This window comes from Nicotiana tabacum, chromosome 19 (genome assembly GCF_000715075.1).
Source record: "Nicotiana tabacum cultivar K326 chromosome 19, ASM71507v2, whole genome shotgun sequence".
Classification (NCBI taxonomy): Eukaryota; Viridiplantae; Streptophyta; class Magnoliopsida; order Solanales; family Solanaceae; genus Nicotiana; species Nicotiana tabacum.
The window spans coordinates 8,461,722-8,486,139 of record NC_134098.1 but is presented as its reverse complement, the minus strand read 5'-3'; the positions used below and the strand labels follow the sequence as shown (position 1 = coordinate 8,486,139).

The 24,418-nt window shown below is 36.2% G+C and overlaps 1 protein-coding gene across 1 annotated transcript; it reads right to left on the bottom strand.

The window, feature by feature from the left end:
- Positions 1-16,303: 16,303 nt before the first annotated feature.
- LOC107808931 (fe(2+) transport protein 1-like) lies at positions 16,304-17,908 on the bottom strand. The gene is made up of 3 exons (XM_016633491.2): positions 17,258-17,908; positions 16,717-16,866; positions 16,304-16,609 (listed from the first exon to the last, which is right to left on the bottom strand). Exons 1-3 carry the CDS (start codon positions 17,876-17,878, stop codon positions 16,304-16,306), a joined length of 1,077 nt encoding a protein of 358 aa, XP_016488977.2. The 5' UTR covers positions 17,879-17,908.
- Between the last annotated feature and the right edge of the window lie 6,510 nt (positions 17,909-24,418).

The following is a 24,418-nucleotide window of genomic DNA, read 5'->3' as shown; positions in this document are numbered from 1 at the left end:
ATAGACTAAAACTGCTATAATACTCTTGTCTTGTCTTTTGGTAAATAATGAATAGTCTAGTGAACTCTGAGTGAAGCCCAAATTGATCAGTGCATCTGTCAATTTGACATTCCATTGCATGCTTTCTTGCTTCAATCTATACAAGGATTTGACAAGCCTGCATACTCCATTCTTCTCCCCCCTGGCTTGTAAAGCCTTGTGGGAGTTTCATATAGACTTCATCATATAAGTCTCCTTGGAGGAATGCATTGTAGACATACATTTGATGTAGGTGCCAACCTTCAATGGCTGCTATGGACATCATTGCCCTGACAGTGACAATCTTAACCACGGGTAAGAAGGTTTCATTGTAGTCCAACCCCTCATGCTGACTATATTCTTTAGCCACTAGCCTGACTTTGTATCTTTCAATGTCTCCATTAGCTTTGTTATCTTCAAGAGCCTTCAACTCTATCTCCATAGCCTCAATCCAAAGTGGATCTTTAGATACTTCATGAAATGTCATAGGTTCCACTATGGAAGTAAAAGCAACTAAGGATTTCCTGTAGGAAGGCATCAATAAGTCATAAACAATAGAGGCATGAATAGAATGTGGTGGCTGCTATGTGCTCTTAGATTTTGATCCTACGATGAAGTCTGTCATCCATGCTTGTAGTTGTTTATTCCTCTAAGAGTGTCTTATAGGTACAACAGTAGAATCAATTGGTGGCATTGGTGAAGGAGGATGAGGAACAGATGGTTCAACACCTGGTGGTTCAGCATCTGGCACAAGGTCTGCCAACTCTCTAGTTGGTAAATCATGTATGATAGGACCGACCATGTCATCAGGCTGCAATGGTTGATCTAGGATGGCTTCAAAATCTTCTGCAAATAGAATATTATCCACTGCATCAAAAGAATTATCTTCTAGATGGCTTTTGATATCCAAGGGCCTCAGCCAAGCTGTATCATCCAAGAATAGCTGAGAACTTGCCTCAGGCCTGTGTTTGAAAGGAAGCACATTTTCCATAAAAACAACATGCTTGTTAATAAAAAATGTATGGTTAGCCAAACCATATAGTATGTATCTTTTAGTTACTTCGGAGTACCCTATCTTTACTGCAACCACTACCCTTGGTGCAAACTTATCATGCAAAGGCATCCTTTTTGCATAACATAAGCATCCCAGTACTCTTAGATGATCCAGAGGTGGTTTATTCTCATGGAAATCCTCGTGTGGACTTTTACCTTTTAAGACTGTTGAAGGAATTCTATTGATAAGGTATGTGGCAGCTAGAACACAATGACCCCAGAACATAAGTGGGATACTTTCTTGAAACCTAAAAGCCCTAGCAACCTCCAATACATGCATGTGTTTCCTCTCAGCCACCCCATTTTGTTGGGGTGTATAAACACAAGTTCTTTGATGTACTATCCCAAGTGATAATAAAATCTCCTTTCATTCAATGTTAATGAATTCACTCTCATTGTCACACCTTATTGTCTTTACTGTCTTATTGAATTGTGTGTGCACCATCTTAAAAAATTATCTCAAAATGACTACAACATCACTTTTTAATTTTAACAAGAAAAACCAAGTAACTCTGGAATGATCATCAACAATAGTGAGAAACATTTTATTTCCATCATGAGTCTGTACTTGTAAGGGCCCCAAACATCTATATGTATCACATGGAAAGTTTCAGTAGCCATGCTTTGATTATTTTGAAAGGGTAATCTAGTATGTCTAGCTAATGGGAAAACAGAACATTCTTTTATAGTTTTATTTTATAGTTCTAATACAATATACTAAAGGTAAGTCAAGACATTTTCTTTGCCACAGTCCAAGGTCCATGTTCTCAGATCATGTGCTTAAACTTTTAGCTGATACTGTAGAGTTTTCAACATGAAAATTGAGGCAGCAGGTATAAGCCATCATCCTCTTTACCAATCCCCTCACCCTTCTAATGCAGAGGTCCTGGAATACACAGATATCAGGAAAAAAAGAACAAAACATTGTAGCTCCTTAGTGATCTTAGACACTGACAATAGATTGTAGTTGAAATTAGGGACATATAACACATTATTCAATAATCCCCTGCTATGTGACACATCAGTAACACTACTGTGACGACCCAATGAGTCATCTTGTGCATTATTATTGTCTTGTATCCCTATTTATTTCTTATTCTATGTTCACTTGTGGTTACGTGACTTGCCGGGGTGGTTGGTTTGATTTTGGGGATGTTTCGAAATGAATTGGGACACTTATTCCCAAGGTTGGAACATTAAGTTGAAAGAGTTGACCAAATGTTGACTTGTGTGTAAACGAATACAGAATGAAGTTTTAATGGATCCATTAGTTTCGTATGGTGATTTTAGACTTAGGAGTATTCCGGATATTGAATTGAAGGTTTGTAGGTTGTTTTGGCTTGAATTGGCGAAAGTAAGAAAGTTGAAAGTTTGGAAGGTTGAGAAGTTTGACTGAGAGTTAACTTTGATGATACCGGAATCGAATTTTGGTTTCGAAAGTTGGAATAGCTCTGTTGTGTGACTTATGACTTGTGTGCAGAATTTGAAGTGAATCAGAGTTGGTTTGATATGATCCGGTATTGGTTTTAGAAGTTGGAAATTCCTTAGTTTTATTAGGCTTGAATTGGGGTGTGATTCATGGTTTTAATATTGTTTGATGTGACTTAAGGCTTCGATTAAGTTAGTTTCAAGTTTGGTTGAGGTTCGGGGGCCTCGGGTGAGTTTTGGATTATTACCGGATCAATATTTGGACTTAGAGCATGGATGAAGGGTTGGTTTTGCTGGTGTAACCACACCTGCGGTGGGCTTGGCCATAGGTGCGGCTATAAGGACTCATGTGTCACGCCCCAAACTTAGGGAGCGTGACTAGCGCTTAACCGAGTGAACCCGGTCAAGCAAGCCTATTAAATACTTTCTACCCAACTCACCCATGATTTTTAAGAGTATGCATAACTTCGTTAATTAACCAACAAGGAGATCATGTAGACAATACCAAATTCGTTACCATTAATTACTTCATTTAATAAGTCTCCAAAACACGCACATTCCTTCATGGTTCAAAGTGGAACAAGTGATTCAATCAAAACACGACTTGTTTAACATTTCCAACACCTATATACAACCCACACTAAGTCTACGGTGCCTCTAAAGATACCAAAGAGTACAATGATAGTGCCGGCAATAAGGCTCCGGCTATACCTTAAAACACGATAACACATACGAAACAAAAGATGCACGACCCCGGAATGAGATGGGGCTCACCAAGTCAGCTGGGAAGAATGAGCACTGCTATCACTGGTCAATATCCTCCGCTGTGGAACTACCTGCATCCATTAAAGATGCAGTGCCCCCATAAAAGGGATGTTAGTACATGTCGAATAGTACTAGTATGAAAACCAAACACCAATTTCATAACTCGGAAGTACAATATGAATATGATGAATCAGGGTGACAATAGAATAACATAGATAGTTGTTTAAGCCAAAGCAAGCTTATCAAGAGCTGTCAATAACATTTATAGAATTTAAGATAAGATCCTCTGTAACCATCTTTACACAAAGCGGCCTCGCCGCCTCACCCCAATGTATGCAGGTGGAGGTGTAAACACAATACCACAACTCTACTCAAGCGGCCATGCCGCCTCACCCCAATGTATGAGGGTGGAGGTATAACCACAGTACCAAAAACCTACACAAAGCGGCCATGCCGCCTCACCCCAATATATGCGGGTGTAAATGCATCAACGTTACCAATACCTACATAAAGTGGCCATGCCGCCCCGCCTCAATGTATGCGGGTGGAGGTGTAATCCTAATCACAATTTCTACACAAATTGACATAATAACTTTTACATAAATCACGACTTGGAATTATAACATGTAGATACACAATCCATGGTTTCGAACATATCTTCAATTTATAATACAACATGATAAAATCATTTGAAACAAGAATTGAACATACATCTTTGTCACAAAACTTATTCGGAATACTCGATTTATAATAAATATCTTGGAACTTACAAGGGTAATGGGGGGGTTCAATTCTTAAAGAATAGTTTAGCAAACATAGCTCACTTGAGATTCCTTACACTCTAAAATGTTCCGTAAATCTTAGCAACTTCAATATATTTTAGAAATGTAACAAATTGAACCAAAATTAGGAAGATGATCATGGTTCTAACTCATTTGAGCATTTTATCAAACACTAGGTATGCATTAAGGTTCCAAGGTCTATTTATGGAGGATTCCATCATCCCAAGCCCATTATCTATCATTTTTAGCTCAACAATCTCCTTACACCCCTTTGATAACACATGCATGCAAGATGAACAACTTCCATGCCCAAAAATTATCTTACTAATTACCCATTTCTAGTTAAATTTCGAAATTGAAGAATTGGAGAAACAAATCCTTACCTCTTTGAAGCCCTAGCAACCCTTTGATAAAATTTCAAGGTTTGATTCAAGGTAGAGTAGTGAAATCCTTAGTCCTCCCTATCCTCTCTCTAGAGTCGCTCTCCCCTCTCTATAAAACACCAAAAAATCCCCCAAAAATGAACCCTTAGCTAGATAAATTTTCGGCTTATAAAAACCCAGAATTAGCATAGCCGCGCCACATGGGGCACCACATGGCGCAGCGCGGCAGTGAAAAATGTGCCCAGAAACATTTTTTCGAAATGTTCTAGAAATCGCCACAAGCGCGCCGCATGGGGCGGCGTGGCGTACGGTGCGGTTGTGTCTACCCAGTGCGAAAAATCTTTCCTTTATTCCCCAGTGCATCGTTGAACCCAAAAGGTTCATACAGCATAAGTCTACCCCAACACCACGAAGTCCCGAGTTTTTAGGTAAAATTTACGGGGCCTTACAGCATGAGAGGAATTTCGGTCTAGGTAAGGAACTTCACAGGTACGAGCGATGTTTCCGCAGAAGCGAAGGCACTAGGACTGCAGATGCAGATAGTTTCCTCAAGTGCGCACGCACAAAAGCTTGAGGTTAACCGCAGAAGCGGGATTTTCAGCTACAAAAGTGGTAGGTCGGGAGTTTAGTGAACTTCATAGAAGCGAAGCCCTTTCCGAAAAAGTGGAAGCGCATGTGCGCTGATTTTGTCCGCAGAAGCGGAATCACTGGGAGTGATTTTAAATCAAAAGGTTTAGTTGATTTTCTCATTTTTGGGATTTTGAAGTTTGGACTAGGGTGATGTTTGGAGAGATTTCCACATAGATTGAATATGTAAGTGATTTTTAATCACTTTTATCCATAAATATTAGTTTTTAGGAATCCAAGTTAGAATTTGGAGATTTTTGGACTATGTTATTGGAGAGTGAAAGTTGAGGATTTGAGGGGCGATTTATGGTTAAAATTGGATTATTTTGGCATGGTTGGACTCGTAATTGAATGGGTATTTGGAATTTGTGAATTTTATCGTGTTCCGATATGCGATTCCGGAGTTGACTTTTGGGGTTGACTTTTTTACTTGAGTTAAAGATCTTAGCTTTATCTTCTGAAATCACTTCTTATAGCTTGTATTGATAGTATTACGTTATTTTTGGCTAGATTCGATCCTTTCATAGGTTGATACGTGAGGGAAGGGCTTGTTAGCGGAGTGATTTGGTTTACTTGAGGTATCGTATCTAAACTTGATTGAGGCACTAGTTGCTTGAATTATTTGTGATAGCTATGTGCAATGGGCGTGCACATGTGTGGGGTTTGAGCCCATGTGCTAACACTAGGTTATTTATCCATGCTCGGGTTAGTGTTTAGGATATGTCATGCCTTGAATTGATTATTAATCGTCAACTGAGTTGTTTCTCCTATGAGTACCCCTCTGCGATCTACTTGTACCATGTTGAGGTTTCATTAAGGTTATTTTTGCGGTTGGAAGTAATAAGCTATTATTCCACGAAGGAATTATCTATTTTAGTTGTGATACCACACATTGAACATGCCTACACTATAGCATGCTAGATATTCCAGTCCAGGAGTATGAATTTGGTAATCATTGATCATGTATGAATTTGGTAATCATTGATCATGTACTTGTATTCTTGTATATTTGATTTATCTGTGTTACGAGCTGGACTGGTGGCCTGTGAACACGCCAGGCGGATTGTGATTCCTGGCACGTGAGTTATCCGTGCGGTTGATGTTATTGGCACGTGAGTTATCCATGTAACACGTGAGTTGTTCGTGCAGTTTATATTATTAGCACATGAGTTGTCCATGCAACACGTGAGTTGTCCGTGCAGCATGTGGATACGGATCCATCCCCTAGGGTAATCCTCTCATGTTTCTCTCTTGATAGAGTACACGCGGATATTGAGAAAAATCTAGTCAGTGTTGTTTGGAATTGCATTTCATCTCTACTTATAAATTTGCATGGATTATTATCTAACTCATCTGCATATCATCTCTATATGGTGAATATTGACTGAGCCGGGTAATTGAGTAACTGTGCACATTCACACACAGATGTTTCTTCCTGTGCTTTATGACTTGATTTCAATAATGTTCTGTACTTGTTAAAAATGATGAAATTGTACAGGTCATAGCTAGTATCATTTATAGTTCTCGCTTATTTTATCTCACCGATGTTAGTTATGATACTTATTGAGTACATTGGGTCGGTTGTACTCATACTACACTCTGTACTTAAATGTGCAGATTCAGGTGTGGGGACCAGTTATTAGCAGTAGGCATGCTTGTTGGACTGAGTTAGAGAGGCGAGGTAGAGTTGCATCCTTGGTCGCAGTTTTGACTTGTCGTTTTCCTTACATATTATTGTTATAGTTCAGACAGTGATATTATTGTTTAGTTTCAGACTTGTATTCCATTATAAAGATCACAACTCTGTATTTATCAGTGTTTGGGGGATTTATCTTGTATTAGCAGTATTTTGGTTATATTGAGATTCAGACTTAAGCTATTTTTATAAATTATGCTACTCTAGTCCTTTATTGTTATATTTTAGCTAGTTTAGCCGGTGTGTTAGGCGCCTTCACGATGGGTTGGTATTTTGGATTGTGACAACTACCATTTGGCATATGAACTTTCTTAGTATTATTAAGTTTTATCCTTTCAAACAACATGTTAAATCTGAAATCATGTAATTTGTTGCTCCTGTATCCACAATCCAATTTTTAGAATCAGAATTAACCAATAATGCTTTGATTGTACCTGCCATATTGGTTGAGCTTTCTGCATAGTTATCCTTGTTAAGTAGCTGCAAAATCTGATTGTATTGGCTTGTGTGAAATATGGAGTTGGTACACCAGCTGCAATGGTTGTGCTGCTATTATTTCCACCAAAATCCATTCTACTATGCTCTTCCACTGTCACATTGTTAGCAGTATTGTTCCCAAACTTCATCCTAGGCTTATAGTCAGCTGGATATCCTATAATTTTATAGCAATTTGTATGCATATGGACATTTTGCAAAAATCACACTGCACATTATAGTTACTCTTTTGTCTTTGCATACCTCCACTTCTACAGCCATCAGAGAGGTCATCTCTCCTCCTTCAGTAGAGGCAGAAGCAGTAGACATGCTTCTTTGGCTTTCTCGCTCAGTGAGCATGGAGTAGGCATTGTTCAAAGTACGAACTGGCACCATCATAAGAATTTGGCTACGCGACTGTTCATAAGACTCATTAAGTCACATGAGAAATTGTAACAACTTCAGTAGTTCCATAAAAATAACAAATTTACGAGATTTAGTACAATCACACTCCGGAATTGGGGCCAGATAATCAAATTCTGCCCAAAGTAACTTCAACTTTGAGAAGTAGGTTGATACTAAGCTGGTACCTTTGCTAATTGTGGCAATTTGCCTATGAATCTGGAAAATCCTCGAGCAATCTACCTTATTGAATCGCTCATTCAATTCATTCTAAATTGCACATGCATTTGAGTAGTAGAAAATTCCACTTTACAATTGAGCTGAAACACAATTCATTATCCATGATAAGACAATAGCGTTACATCACTCCCAGAAATCAACGAGATTTGGACCATAGTTCTCTCTTTTACATGTGCCTTCGATGAACCCTAACTTGCTACGACCAAGGATCGCAATTCTCATCGCTCGGCTGCATACAGAGTAATTCCTTGTCCCTCGTAGCTGTAGTGCGATCAATATCGCACCTGAATTATCATTTACCGTCAAAAACAATGGGTGATTGCGACTCAACTTGTATCGTCAGCAACCATGCTCTTCAAAAACTACAACAAATTTCCGATGAAATCAAACGGTCAACCTTTAATCTCCCATAGCTCTAATACCATGTCAAAATTATAAGCTAGAGATGTAGAATTTACAGTAATGGAGATTGAAGTAGTAGCTACAGAGCATTAGGAAAGAGGAAGTTTGCAGAGAGAGGTCGTATGTTTTTTGTATATTCATTTGGAAAGTCAATACACCTAGATATATACAGTGTTAACTTCCACTAACTAACTAATGACAGCTCACTGACAGCTCATTGTTTAACCACCTAACTAACTCTTAACAAATAATTAACATTACCTCTAACTATAGTTAACTTCTAAGCTTAACTACAGTTAACTCCTAGGCTCCTTAAGTATCTCCACTCTCAACAATACATTAGGTCCGCCCCTGCGTCCAAGCGCAGGCAGAGGCGTCACATCCAATACTGTTACACAAATGGAATTACAAGGTGCAACATGCCAAAGAAGCATACCTATAAAGTCTAGAAGTTCAACAATTGAACTTGCAAGAACTTAATATAGTCGCGACAATGTTTCAATAGGTCTAATAATTGCATGGAGGAGGTAGATATATAGAATGAGCTCTGCAGAGTGCAGACTAGTATATTTCAGAAATATTGGAGCGATTCTTTCGTCCCTAATATATATTCATGTTATAACTTGCTTTTTCGCATAGCAAGGACATGGTACAGTCCATCATGTGCACTTTCTAATTAAACAACACTTAATAGTATGATCTAGTTATACGTTGAATCCTTGAAGGTATTGGCAATATTAGACTGCATTGGTGGCACGAGTAGTGACATATTCAGGATTTAAATTTTATTCATTATTAATCTTAAGATTTTTAGCATTGAACCCATTATAATTTTTAAGTTATGTGTTCGTTCTACAGTTTATTACAATTTTAGTGCATTTTTAATCATAAATTTATGTTCTGCATCAAAAGTACATGGTTCATATGAACACGGTACCTCAATCTATCCGACCCTAAGCACAAGTTTAAAATTCAACCGTGTAAAAGTACTAAAGCATATAAAAAGGAGACCGAACTCATTACGTTATTTTGTTCAAAATTATTTACATTTGTGATGGGAGAAAAATTATTTTTAAAAAAAATGCTTAAATGCTTTTCTTTTTTTCCCCAAAACAATTTAGGCCCATATGGCCATGACAGACATGCCACCAGCACCTAGTAAAACAGCAACATAAGCCCATGATTGAAGTTTCATACTATTCTGCAATTTAGTCCCCATAAAATCAGCTGCAAGAAGATCCACTAATGCCATGTAATTCAATAAACCAGCTGAACATGCATTTAGCAATCCCACCACTATTAGTGCTGTTGGACTATTTTCACTATACACTTTTGATAAACCAATTCCAAGTGCTATCCCAAACGGTGTTGTTAATGAGAAAAAGAACACCATTATACCTTTCAGCTTCATACCATATTCGGCCTAAACACGAAAAAATAAAAATAAAAATTAGAGCTACAATTATTGAGCATATAATCAATTATTGAGCTACAAATTTGACGAGAATTTTCCAATAGGTGCCTTTGGCCAGGGTGCTGTTTTGAGTCAAGCTGCTTCTGGTAATAAACAACATGGGGTTGCACTGGAGAATCAAGAAGTTATGAGTAGTGTTGCTTATCTAGAAAATATGCATGTAAGGAAGGATCAACAAGAAAAAATTCCTGTTGATATTCCTGCTACCACGGTTTTTTTAAGGATGTATGCAGCTACAGCTGGTACTTTGAAGGCTGCTACTGATCGAGCTGTCTCAACAACTATAGAAGCTGGTGTTGAGGAAAATCATGTCGATGTTATGGACTTGGAGTATGCAACTTCAACAGGGTATAACTTGATGAATGTAGAAACTAAAAAATCACAAATTTCAGCTGGAATGGAGGAGGCTACTCCTGGAGTTTTGACACATTCTGGTTTATTGAATACAATTGTGGATCAAGCCACTACAAGGGTTGTACATTCATTGGCGAAAGGTGCTGGGCAGGATCTTGACATTCAAGGAAAATTTGAGGATCAATCTAAAGGTGCAACAAAATATAAAAATGGGGAATTATCACTAATTAATTTTGTACAACCATTACCGACCAGCAACATAGGACCAGTTAACAAAGCACAGATCGGTATAGCTACACTTACTGCTGCCCCACTTGCTACACTTTTTGTTGTTGCTCGAGCTGAATCTACTGCACAAATTGAGAAGGTACATGATGATATGGCAGTTGGTGATCGAACAACTGTACGTCAGGATAATGAAGTACTTGGGGCTTTGACACCTACTAGAGCATTACCTACAAAGATGGAACGAGCTACACCTAAGGCTGGGATTTAGCAAGGCATTCTGTTACAAACACCAGCAACTCTACTACAAAGGGCAATGACTGGAAAGTGGTGAATCTTACACCTAGTAGGTTGCAAACTCCAAGTATCCAAAAGCAGAATTTGTCCTCAAACATCGTTGGTGTTTCACACTCCAACTCATTTGATGCTTTGTTGTGTGACGTCGAGCATGATATGAATGAACCTGAGCATACAGACCAACAACTGGAGGATGCGACAAGACCAGCAATTGGAAATACAGGCTACACAGGTAGTGAAAAGCAACAGAAAAAAGCAGAGGACCAAAATGCTAGACTTCAGCTCGTAACTGTTAATGATCAAAATTGTGAGCAAACTCAACCAGTTGATGAAGATACAGCAGCACCAATAGATGGACAATTGTGTTTTGCGGTTGATACACAGGGAACTGGGCAAAGATTTTTAATGCAAGCTTGGAGGCCCAACATACTCAGTTCCAACACTACAATGCTGCAGTTTTCCAGCCCTCACGTGGAAAAAAGTATCAAGGATGCCCATCTGATGCCAAAAACTAAAAGTACCTTGACTGGAAAACTAAAGAGCAAGCTTAATTTAGATGCTCCAGAGTTCATTCCTAGAAAGCCTCCTGGTGCTACATGCATTCACAATGCAGTAACCCCACCAAATGCTGGGCAGGAACATATTGAAACAAGCAAAGCAGGTGTTATCTGGATGAAAAATACAGCAACAAAAAGGACTGGGCAACAACAGATTTTTGCAAACACTCCAGCTGATACTCTTGTGTCTGGTTAATATGCAGCAACACCAACAGTTGCTGGACAGCAGAAGCAAATTGCAAGTACGCCACAAGCAGTAATATCAACTCCAAATGCTGGACATCAGCAACAATATTTACAACCATGTATTGCAGTAACGAATACACAAGCTGGACAGGATCCTTTTGGCATTGATATGGGGCTTGATTTCTACAAAGAATGGGAAGAGGAAAAATTACTCCATGTATCATTTACCAACATAGCTAGGGAAGGGGATTTATCGCCTAGACATTTGAGAAGTGGTTGCAATGAGGGCAAGAACAAGACAGATGAAAGACAACATAGTTGGGATGGTAGGGTGACAGAAGGACCTGCCATTAGGAAACCTGCAATGAGGGTTGCAAAACAAAAAGTGACAGTGCCGACAACTTCAACAAGATCCAACAAGTACAATCGATCAAAGAAGAAATGATGAACTTTGAATACTTTTTGAAGAGGGTACATAAAGAAAACAAGATTCTACAAGTCGAAGAGTTCATAAAGTTAGAGTATTCAGGGCAAGACATTAATTAATACATGATTTTATATTACCTTTTTTTAAGCATAATCATATGTAATATCATCATAGAGTATGTTATAAACTCTATGATGATCATACAGTACTTACTTCGTTCTACTTCATATTTTTTACATTCTGGTTAGTAGCTGAGGCTATTAATACCTCAATAGGAATTGTGAGATAAGGTTTAGCGCAGTATGTGCTTGCTCATCTCCTACGCCTTTGGAATATATCCATATAGCTATAAAATCATTCACCCTTGTGAGACTACGCCAGCAGCCTATAGAGGCTGCGTCAAAGGGTATTGGAGGCGCAGATGGATGATTATATAGCAAAGGCATAGCGGCAAGACAATTGTTACTTTTGTCCCCCTTATTTGTAATCTTCCTTTGTGGTGTGTTTTTCTTTTTTATTATTAATATAAAAACTACTAGGCAGCATGCCTAGTGGTCTATTTGTTAAAACAAAAGGTCAAAAAGTCAACCCAAAAAATCAACTTGGGGCCCATGTCTCGGAATTCGATAAAATTAATAAAATTCTAACACTCATTCAACAACGAGTCCTACCATATCAAAATTACTCAATTTCGATCTCAACTCGACCTTCAAATCCTCAAATTATAGTTTATATGAAATTTTTATAATTTTTCCAACCCAAAACACTAATTAAATGGTAAAAATAATGATAGATTCATATATATTAACCAAATCCGAGTTAGAATCACTTACTCTAATCAATTTCTTGAAAATCCCTCCAAGAATCGCCTCAATCCGAGCTCCCAAAGTCCAATTATAAAATATTACTCTAACTCTTATTTTTGAAATCTTATATTCTGCCCAGATGTTCCCCTTCACGATCGCGGAAAGTCCCTCACGATCGCGAAGAACAAAAATCATAGCCCTCCAAATTACTCTTCGCGAACGCAGACAACCCATCGCGAACGCGATGTACAGAATCCTAAACTTACGTGATCGTGGACTCCTCCACGCGATCGCGAAGAACACTCGTGTGGACTTCCCAGCCTCCTCCTTCCTTCTTCGCGGATGTTTCGCAATCGCGTAACTATTCTCGCGAACGACTAGCACAAACTCCTCATCTTCCAACAACACTCCCCGGGATCGCGTCTCCTTCTCCGCAATCGCAAAAGAGGAAACCAGCAACAGGAAATCAGCAGTTTCTCAAAGTTCCAAAATGCGCCGTACATGATCGGAATCACCCGAGGCTCTCGGGACCTCAACCAAACATACCAACAAGTCCTAAAATATCATACGAACTCACTCGAAGTCTCAAATCAAATCAAACAATATTATAACTATGAATCGCACATCGATTCAAGCCTAATAAACTTATGAACTTCTACCTTCTAAAACTAATGCCGAAACATACCAAACCAACTTCGATTGGCCTCAACTTTTGCACACAAGTCATAAATAATGCAACGGACCTATTCTAACTTTCGAAACCAAAATCTAAGCCCGGTAACCACAAAGTCAACTCTCGGTCAAACCTCTCAACTCTCCAAACTTTAATTGTTTTTCAACTTTCTTTAATTCAAGCTGAAATCATCTACGGGCCTCCAAATCATTATCCGGACACAGTCCTAAGTCCAAAATCACCATACGAAGCTATCGAAATCATCAAAACTCCATTTCAGAGTCATTTATACACAAATCAACATCCAGTCAACTCTGTGAGGCTTCCAATCTTGGGACTGAGTATCCCAATCTATTCCGAAATATTTTCGGAACCAAACCAACTACCCCATCAAGTCACATAACAACAAATGAGCATAAAATAAGCAATAAATGGGGAAACGGAGCTATAACACTCAAAATGACTGGCCGAATCGTTACATGCAATCCACATTGTTAGATATGACAACCGAAGCCCAGAACTAACTTCTTCTTGTGTGCACATCTCCAATCTCATAAGGGTAAGTAAACTGAGCCCTGCAATATCACTCCGCCATCACCATACTTGTTGTGCCGAACCTGGACTTTGATATTGGTTGTGTGCTAAAACGTCCCAAAGATACTCTTATCACGATGTGATATTGTCTGCTTTTGACCAAACCCGCATGATTTTTTCCTAAATGTCTCACATAATCAAGAGATCCCTACACCTTATATGTAGGCTCCCAATTTCTAGCAATGTGAAATTTTATTTGCATATCTAATAGGTGTTGGAGCAATTTATATAAAATACCCATTAAACTTAAACTAATTACCTTTTTCTACCCATTTAAAAACTGGTTACAATATATACCTATTGTATTAAAACTAATTACCCAACCTACCTACCCATCCATTTTTCTTACCCATTTGGCTTAACATATCTTGATTTGGCTTGAATTGGTTTTACTTGGTTTGGATTGGATTGGCTTGGGTTGGCTTGATTTGGCTTGGCTTAGCTTGCTTGGCATGAATTGGTTTGGTTTTAGTAGCTTAGCTTTATTTGGTTGGATGTCTGGGTATTAAAAAAAATGGGTAAGGGGAAACTTTGTGGGTAGGGGTGGGTAAATAGTTTGTGGTAGATGGGTATTTACAAAAGATTCCCTAGTTGTTAGGCTAAAACTGTCCAAAGATACCCTTAATATGATGTAATATTGTCCGCTTAAGGCTAAGCCCACCGAAAAGCATCACACCATTAAGAGGTGCGTAGCTTTCCAATTTTTTCAAGATTTTGTTCACATACGTCCCAACGGTAATATTAATATAGAATTCATATATAGTTCATATAGTAATGATAAAATTTTGAGTTTGCTACTTCATTTTCTAAAGAAGTAGGCGCACAAAAATGACAGCAATCTTGAATGTGCTATTAACGGACTAATGTATTCTCTCCAAGATTCATCTCGCATACCCTTTAACTACAACAACCTTGTCACCAGTGTTTTACCAAATCAAATTAGGTTGAATCTGTTAGCTATACAAAGTAGCAGTAGTTCGTAAGCGTGCAGCATTTAGTATCTCTCTTTTTTTTATAGGAAAGATAAAACTTGTCATTAACTAAAGCAAAGCATATGTACAGAGAGGATGGTGCATAAGGCATTTCGTATTCACATGGTATGGGGAAGGACCGTACTCTAAGGGGCCGGGTGTGATGTAGACGGTCTACCCTAATGCAAGTATTAGTGGTTGCTTCTACAACTCAAACCCGTAACCTATAGATACATGAAAATAACTTTACTGTTGCTCCAAGGATGCTCTTTAGACCAACCGATCTGTGTCTAATAAAAAAGCAAATCCCAAATTAATGATATAATTTCAAACATGAGATCTTAACAAAAAAGAAACTCAATAAGTAACGATGATATATCAAGGCCAATGTCTTGTGGTGATGATTACAGGGAATCAATGATTAGTGTAGCAAGAACATGTGATAGTTCTTTAATTAGAAGCAAATGGCCTAATGAAACAGTTTATAAGGTTTTGGGTTGATTTTACATCCCAACATAAATCTATCAAGAGACACAACAAGGTATTAAACTTTCACATTTAAATTTCTCAAGACGACAATCAGAATGAAGTAAGAGGAGGGTGTGGACCTTCGGCAATAACTCAGATACATATACAAGTACGAACCAAAGCTGCTGGATTCAGATAAACCATAAATAATACATTAGGTCCGCCCCTGCGTCCAAGCGCATGCAGTGACGTCACATCCAATACTTTTACAAATGGAATTACAAGGTGCAACATGCCAAATAAGAGGCATACCCATGAATATATGCTAGAAGTTCATCAATTGGACTTGCAAGAACTTAATATAGTCGCAATGTTTCAATAGGTCTAATATTTTGCATTGAGAAGATAGAGTTATATGTAAAATGAGGTCTGCAAATACTTCAGAAATATTGGAGCAATGCTTTCGTCGCTAAGATAGAGTTATAACTTGCTTTTTTTCGCATAGCAAAGACATAGTACAGTTCATCACGTGCACCTTTTGTAGTGAAAAAACACTTAATAGTCTCATCTAGTTATACTTTGAAGCCTTGAATGCATGGCCAATATTAGACTCCAATAGTAAACCTTACGTTGGTGGCAAGAGCAAACACTTATTCAGAATTTAAATTTTATGCGTTTAATTTTAAAATTTTTAGTATTGAACCGGTTATATGTTTAAAGATGTGGATTCATATCTACTGTTTATTGCAATTTTAGTAAATATTTACCTATAAAATTTATGTTCTGCTTCAAAGTTACCTTAAGGCTCTATTTGCCCCTAAGAATGAGTTTAGAATTCAACTGTGTGAAAAGTACTAAAGCATATAAAAAGGAGACCAAACTCATTACATTATTTTTTTCAAAATTATTTACATCGATGATGGAGCAAAATTTAGAAAAAATAGAAAAATAAAAAAAGGAAGTCTAATGCTTCCCTAAATAAAAATAAACAAAAAAAATTTTTACGCCCATATGGCCATGATAGACATCCCACCAGCACCTAGTAAAACAGCAACATAAGCCCATGATTGAAGTTTCATACTATTCTGCAATTTAGTCCCCATAAAATCAGCTGCAAGAAGATCCACTAATGCCATGTAATTCAATAAACCAGCTGAACATGCATTTAGCAATCCCACCACTATTAGTGCTGTTGGGCTATTTTCACTATACACTTTTGATAAACCAATTCCAAGTGCTATCCCAAATGGTGTTGTTAATGAGAAAAAGAACACCATTATACCTTTCAGCTTCATACCATATTCGGCCTAAACACGAAAAAATAAAAATAAAAATTAGAGCTACAATTATTGAGCATATAATCAATTTTTGAGCTGCAAATTTGACGAGATTTGATATTTATTTTTCAATTTACCTGGAGAATGCAACCTCCTAGACCCATTCCTTCAAAAAGTTGATGGAAACATATAGCAGCTACTAGTGGCCTAATTGTACATGGATTATCAGATGCTCCCATGGATAATCCAATCACTACTGAGTGCACAACAATTCCTAGTTCCAAAACCTGCATTGCCATGACATCAACTAAGGTGAATAAGAAAAATATAAGTTAAGAATATTATATGTGACATGTTGTCGTATAATAAGTTTTTAAATACGACGTTAATTCAGACATAATTGTTAATATACAATATCGTGGTCAATATTAGAATTACAATAACATGGACAACACGGTGCATAAAGTATCCCGCGTTCATGCAAGGTCCTGGAAAGGGTCACACCCCAAGGGGTGTGATGTATACAAGCTAACCTAATGCTAACATTACTGGCTACTTCCACGATTCGAACCTGTTACCTACAGGTCACGCGGAGACAACCTTACTATTTCTCCAAGGCTCCTCTTCTACAATAACACGGACTATATCAGGTAAATCCTATTGAAGTGAGAATTGTACCTGAGCTACCACGCGATACCTAAGCAATTGTGCAGCTTTATCATCAACTTTGGCTTCACCATGAATGTGGCTATTATTGTCAATAATTTGCGACTCCATCTTCCCATTATGAACAAAATCTCTTCCATTTCCTACTCCACTTTCCAATTTATACTTCTTGAAGTAACTCATAGCATATGAATCCACACATAGAGTTAAAATAGCCGAAAGCATAGCAACAAACGTTGTGAAGGGAAACTTTTTCCAGGGGTTATCTGGCAAGCAGTCTGACCTAAGACAATCAAACGAGTCAGGCATAACGTGCATGTATCCAGTGGCTAGTATAACCCCGGAAGCAAACGCCTTAACCAACACGAATAAATTCTTATCTGGTTGAAGGGCAGGAACTGTACGAGAAACAAGGGGTAAACAAACACCAATCATGCTAGTTACAAGAATTGAAGCAATGGCTACAAGCTTTAGCTTTAATGCCTCATTCTTGTTTCTACATCCATGTCCAGTATCTGAACCACATTTTGATTGAGTAGTATCATTATTTTCAGATTCACATGTGATTTTTGATGGAAAAGAAAGGAAAATAAAAATGAGAAAAATAGCAATAAATTTAGAAGAAATGGCCATTTTGGAGATCAATAGAGTGATTTGCAAAGAGACGTGACACAATTTGATGGAATATTCGGATAGAATCTGTTGATCTTATAAGAATTTTTGAAGTCAAAGCTAATTGATCAAATGACACCTTTACCCTTAATTTTAATCCAAATTTAAGGTAGTTAAATTGGAGTTGAGAGTATAATTCTTCAGTATAATGAGGGTAAAGTAAAAAATATGTACGAGGAATGTTTGCTTGTGACAAGCGTGCGCTATGCGTGTGTCGTCATCATTTTGACTACGTAGTGTATATTAAAGTCACCATCAATCTTTACTTTAAAGTATGCCTATGATGACTTGTCATCCTAGGTGGCATTAGGTCTGGGCCCATATATGTATGACAAATTGTTTTTACAGTTTATGTTTAATTATTTTGAAAATAGTCCCTTAAAGCCAAAAATAATTGATTTATTAAAATTAAATGATATACGATGAGTGTGAGAAGTAATTTATATATTATATTGATAATTTCAACAACTTTATTAATTTGACACTCTCAGACTATCTTAAGTTTTCAGAATTTTCGGTACTAGTTTAACAACAGAATTAGTTCGAGTATGTATATATTCAAGCTACTGAACTAAAATCTATATTTTCAAAAATCTTATTTAAGATTGCAACGAATTTAAAATGCATTTCATCTATGTTATCACTTAATTTCTAAAGAGGTTTTTGCTAAGAACATCCCTGAATTATACCTCAAACTTAAAGTACATCCTTGTACTATTAAGTAAACAAAAAGCATCCCTAAACTATTCAAAAGTTTGGCAACTTTCATCCTACCGTAAAGAAATATTAAGAATCTAACGGTCCTTAACTAAAGTCTACTCCAAAACCCGGCTCTTATTTCTTTCAGGAATATCATCAATCATTCTCATAAACTATCACTACTAGAAATTCGATAAAAACTGACCAAAAAAATCAATCAAAGTTGATCGGTAATGGCCAATAACCGACCAAAACGCGATTATTTATGTGTGAACGGTATTTTAGGGGTCGGAAAGAAATACCGACCAAAGTTGGTCGGAAATTACCGACCAACTTTGGTTGGTCAATTAAATTAAAAAAAATATATATTAAAAAAAAACCCGACCAAAGTTGGTCGGTTTTTTCCGACAAAAGTTGGTCAGTATTTTAATTATATAATCAAAAGATTTACCATCTGAGAATCGAACCGGGGTCTGTACTGTGGCAGGATACTATTCTACTACTAGACCATTGGTGCATTTTGTTTTAAGACTGTCTTTTATTTGATTTATACTCTTTAATTGTATTTTCGCACGAAAATAACCGACCAAAGTTGGTCGGTTTTATTAAAAAGTAAAATTACCCACCAAAGTTGGTCGGTTTTTTTAAATGACCGGCCGAATTAACCGTCCAAATTTGGTCGGTTTTTTTAATATTAATTTTTATTTATTTTAATTGAAAAACCGACCAAAGTTGGTCGGTTTCTTGAAAAATAAATTTCGCGGGATTCAAAAATAGTTTTTCGCATTTTTGCGCTAAAGAAAACCGACCAAAGTTGGTCGGTTTCGTAAAAAAAAAAAATTAAAAAAAATATTTTGAAAAACCGACCAACTTTGATCGGTTTTTGCCGAATTTCTAGTAGTGTATCTTTCTTTTCTTCTCCTCTCTCTTCGTTTATCTTTCTGTTTTTGAGATAGAGATAAGAACATGAAAGTGAAAAAACAAAAGGAAAAAAGAGCAAGATTTAGATAAGATCATTAAAGTCAGCAATGTGACGCTCTCTCTTAGCTAGATTTGATTGAAACTTGAAAAAAAGATCTTTTGAAATTGTGTTAAAAAATAATTTTGAAAGTTGAAGTTCTGTTTACACATGCATTTTATTTGAAGAAAATTTGAAATTTTGTGAGTGGAAGAAAAATTTTCACCCAAAAACTGTCCTAAACCAGTTTTTAGGGTAGGATGGATGAAGTGGAGGTTAGCATCTGGAGTCCTGTGTGACAAGAGAGTGCCACCGATACTCAAAGGTAAATTTTATAAAGCGGTGGTTAGACCGGCCATGATGTATGGGGCTAAGTATTGGCCCGTTAAGAACTCACATATCCAGAAGATGAAAGTAGCATAAATGAGGATGTTGCGATGAATGCGGGCACACTAGGATAGATAAGATTAGGAATGATAATATCCGGGAGAAGGTGCATGTGGCTCTCATTGATGATAAGATGCGGGAAGCGAGGTTTAGATGGTTTGGACATGTTCAGAGGAGAAGCCCAGATGCTCCGGTACGAAGGTGTGAGCAGCTGGTTGTGGATTGCACGAGAAGAGGTAGAGGGCGGCCTAAGAAGTATTGGGGAGAGGTGATCAGGCAGGATATGGCGAGGCTCCTGATTTTCGAGGACATGACACTTGATAGGAAGATGTGGAGGTCGAGTATTAGGGTTGTAGGTTAGGAGGTAGTTGAGTCGTGCCTTACTTCGTACCATTGTGGGACTAGTCATGTAGGGTTTTTGTCTAAGATAGCTAGTGGCAATGTTGTGGCTTACTATTTCGCTTTTCAGTGCATGTCCTATTTACTAGCTATCGCTTTTGCTTTGCATCTTTCTTCTAGATTTCATGGTGTTCCTATTTTTCTTATGATTGTTGTGGTGATACTAATATTTACTAATATTGTCTTTCTTTGCTTTACATCTTTCTTCTGGATTTCATGGTGTTCCTATTTATCCTATGATTGTTGTTGTGATACTAATATTGTCTCTTTTTTGTCATTTTGTCTTTTTATTTTTTTGAGTCGAGGGTCTTTCGGAAACATCCTCTCTACTCCTTTAGGGTAGGGGTAAGGTATGCGTACACACTACCCACCCCAAACCCCATTAGTGGAATTTTATTGGGTTGTTGTTGTTATTGTTATTTCTTTTTTAAAAAAATATGATCATCTTTCATAAAAAATAATGTTTTCAAAATGAATTTTGCCTTAGTTGTATAATGTAATTTTTCATGGGGTTCAGATGAACTGTCTTTCGCTAGGGATGGGCGCTCGGTACTTTGGTACGGTATTTAAGAATTTCGGTACGGTATTTCGGTATTCGATTTTTGGAGTAGGGGTAAGGTCTGCGTACACACTACCCTCCCTAGATCCCATTAGTGTAATTTTACTGGGTTGTTGTTGGTTTATCAATTATGCATACGAAATACCTTACCAAAGTAATTCGGTATGGTTTGATATTTTCTTGTTTGGTTCGGTATGGTTCCGGTACGATTTTGGTATTGTTCCAAGTTTTGAACGAGAAACTGATGAATTTTAATTCATTAGAAATCACATAAGAATATGCAATTAATTATTTTAATTCATTCTAGTTCTACACTGTCAGTTGTAGAGTTGCCTACTTCTGGCAACAAACAGAAACAAATATAAGAAATGATACCAAAAAGCAACAAGACATTTTGTTCTATAATCTATATTGCCTGCCTAGCTATGGGCTTATGGCAACAAATAGAAAAATATTGAAGAATTAAGAAAAAGGGAGTACGGGAAAGGGACTAACGAAAATTTCGAAGCCTAGTGACTATTGCTAGGTTGGACTTAGATCTACTGGGCTACTGACGAGGGGACTACTAACAAGTTAGTATTTTGGGTTGGGAATTGAGAGGCATGGGCCTGGGTAGTAAAGGAACTTTTACTTAAATAATTTGGTATTTCGGTATACCGAAGTATTGAAAGTTCAATACCGATAACCGTACCGAAGTACCGAACTACCAAACAAATTATACCGAATTAGTACCAAAACACCAAAGAATCGATACCGAAATATCAAATTAATTTGATCCGATTTAATTTTTTGATTTTTTAAATTTTATGCCCACCTCTACCTTTTGCCCCTAAATCCACCTCTGATTATCATGGTGACTCCTTTACGGCATGTGCAGCTCGTATAGATGTAGTAGAATGAATTCTGAAAGTCAGCGCTCATTATGCTTTCTCGGCCGTCGGCATTTGAACGTCTAATTTAGGGATGCTCTTTGTTCACTTAGTAGTACATGGATGTACACAGGGGCGACCTAACCTTATCGAAGGTTTAAAGCAAAATCTTAATAAGAGGCTTTAATACATATATATATAATTTAATGAATATCGTTTTAAAATAAATTAGACAAGTGATGATGTAGAATTAAAAAAAAATTAGAACTTAATTTTATAAAATACAAAAAATTAAATGAATTTAACGTTGATTGCATCACAACTGAAATGGGAGAACCCAGAAAACATAAGTGACTCCTTTTTTTTAGTAAGTCCCTTTCTATATTTGGTAACAATTCAACTTTAAATTTTTCTTTTTACCATTAATGAAATGATTTCTAGCCCAAAAACTTTTATAATTTATTTAAGATTACAAGTTTCAAAAGCCTTCCTTTATTTCATAAAATTCATGTCCAGTCAAACACTTTCATATAAATTGGGACGGAGAGAGTATAATTTATGTAAGAAAAATAAATAATAAGTTAGATTATTAGATATAGTTACGTGATCAACTAATGAATAGAGAAATATAATTAAGTAAAATAAGATTGACAAAAAACTATTTTAGTTATATTAATTAGGAGGAAATCGAGTTATTAAAAATTAATATGACAATAAAGAAATAAATTTATCAATAATAAAAGATAATTATATAAATAATATACTACTATATATAAAAAATACTAGTAATTTTGGGGCCTTTAAATATTTGGGGCCTAAAACAAGTGAAAGGGTTGGGCCGCCCCGGATGTACCTTAAGTTTGAGGCATAGTTTAGGGATGTTTTTAGCAAAAAAAAAAAGCCTCATTTCTAAAATGTAGCTGAACCTAACATTTCTCAAGTCCAAAATTGACCAAGTTGTCGCTCGTCTTATATTTTAAAGCATGTTTGGCCAAGTTTTTGGGAATCAAAAATACTTTTTTTATTTATAAAAAGAGTACTTTTTGCAAAATTTAAAAAGTATGGCCAAAATAAAAAAACACTTTTCACTGGCAGCAGAATTGGTTGTTCTGCTTTTGGGAGAAGGTACAAATTTTAGATTCTCCTAAGAAGCAAAAGCAGAAGTAGAAAATTAATTTACTCGATAAAAATATAATTACATTAAACTTATATTTTTAAATTATCCTCATTAATTTAACATTTTTATTTTCTTTTTCTCTTTTTACCGTATATTTCTTCTCTTTTTTATTCTACCATATATTTATTCTATTTCTCTTATTTCTCTTTGGAATATTCTCTTTACTATAAATAGATCTCTTCTTTTATATAGTGATTTATAAGAGTAGATTTTTAAGTATTGAGTGATATATTTTGATATATTTAGATCATCATGTAAAGAATAAGTAATACTAGATACCCCAATATTATCGCTTTGGAATAATTATATTTTATATTGATTAAAATCTTTAGATTATATTTTTATTATAATAAATATTTAAATTTATTTATCTCATTTAAATAATACTAAACTGAATATTGATAATTTTTTTCGTAATTTGATACTCAAAAGTACTTTTTTGAAAGATTGGCCAAATACAATTTGGTTGCGAAAAGCACTACTTAATGAGTTGATGAAGCACAAACTGCTACTTTCACCACTAGAAAATGTCAGATTTCCGACTCAAAATTGTAGTCGGAAATTTCCGACCGTTTCGGTTGGAAAATATAAAAAAAAATAATGTTAAATATTTTCTTATAATATTTCGACCATATTCCGACAAAGTTAGTCGCAAGGTTTTGGTGAAAAAAACCCGGGAAGCTTATTTGTGACCAATTCAGTTAGTGCTTTAAAGTCAAAGTTATTGCCTTTGACTACTTTTCAATTTTTGGCAGAAACAGTCAAAAAATTTAAATTATATTAATTTTTTTAAATTACCGACCGATTTGATCGGAAAACTTTTTAATTTTAAAATAATAATTTATCAAAATATTGCCAACCAAATTGGTCGGAAAAATGCGCTTTTTGAAATTTAATTTGTTTTGGACCGAATCGGTCGAAAATATTAATTATATCCCATCCCGGACACCCCCCCCCCCCTTTTCTCTCTCTCTTTTCTTTCTCTTCTCTTACTCCCTTCGCCTAGCTGTTCATCCTTGTCACTGTAGGCATGTAATTTTTGACCCGCGCAGCATTTAAAAGTAATATTTTAAAAATATTTACTTATTTTTTATTTTTATAGAATTTCAGTCAACTTTTAGTTTTAATTTTAAAACATAAATTTAAAAACACAAAAATAGTTTTATAACGTTTTTAGCTTATTAGAATTTTATAATATTTATAACATTTTAAAAAAAAATACCAAAAATATTTTCATATTAATATATAGTTCACTTTAATAATGTATTCTTATTAACTAAGATTAATTAGTATATTTTGGTTTTATTTTTATTTTTATTTTTGTTCAATGAGAAAGAATTGAATTTGAACTAATTGGGAGCTCATTTTTGAATTTTGGTGGCCTAGCAAGACAAAAACTCATTCTTCCCAATCCCTTTTAGCCTAAACCCTTTTCTAACCCATCAAACCCCTT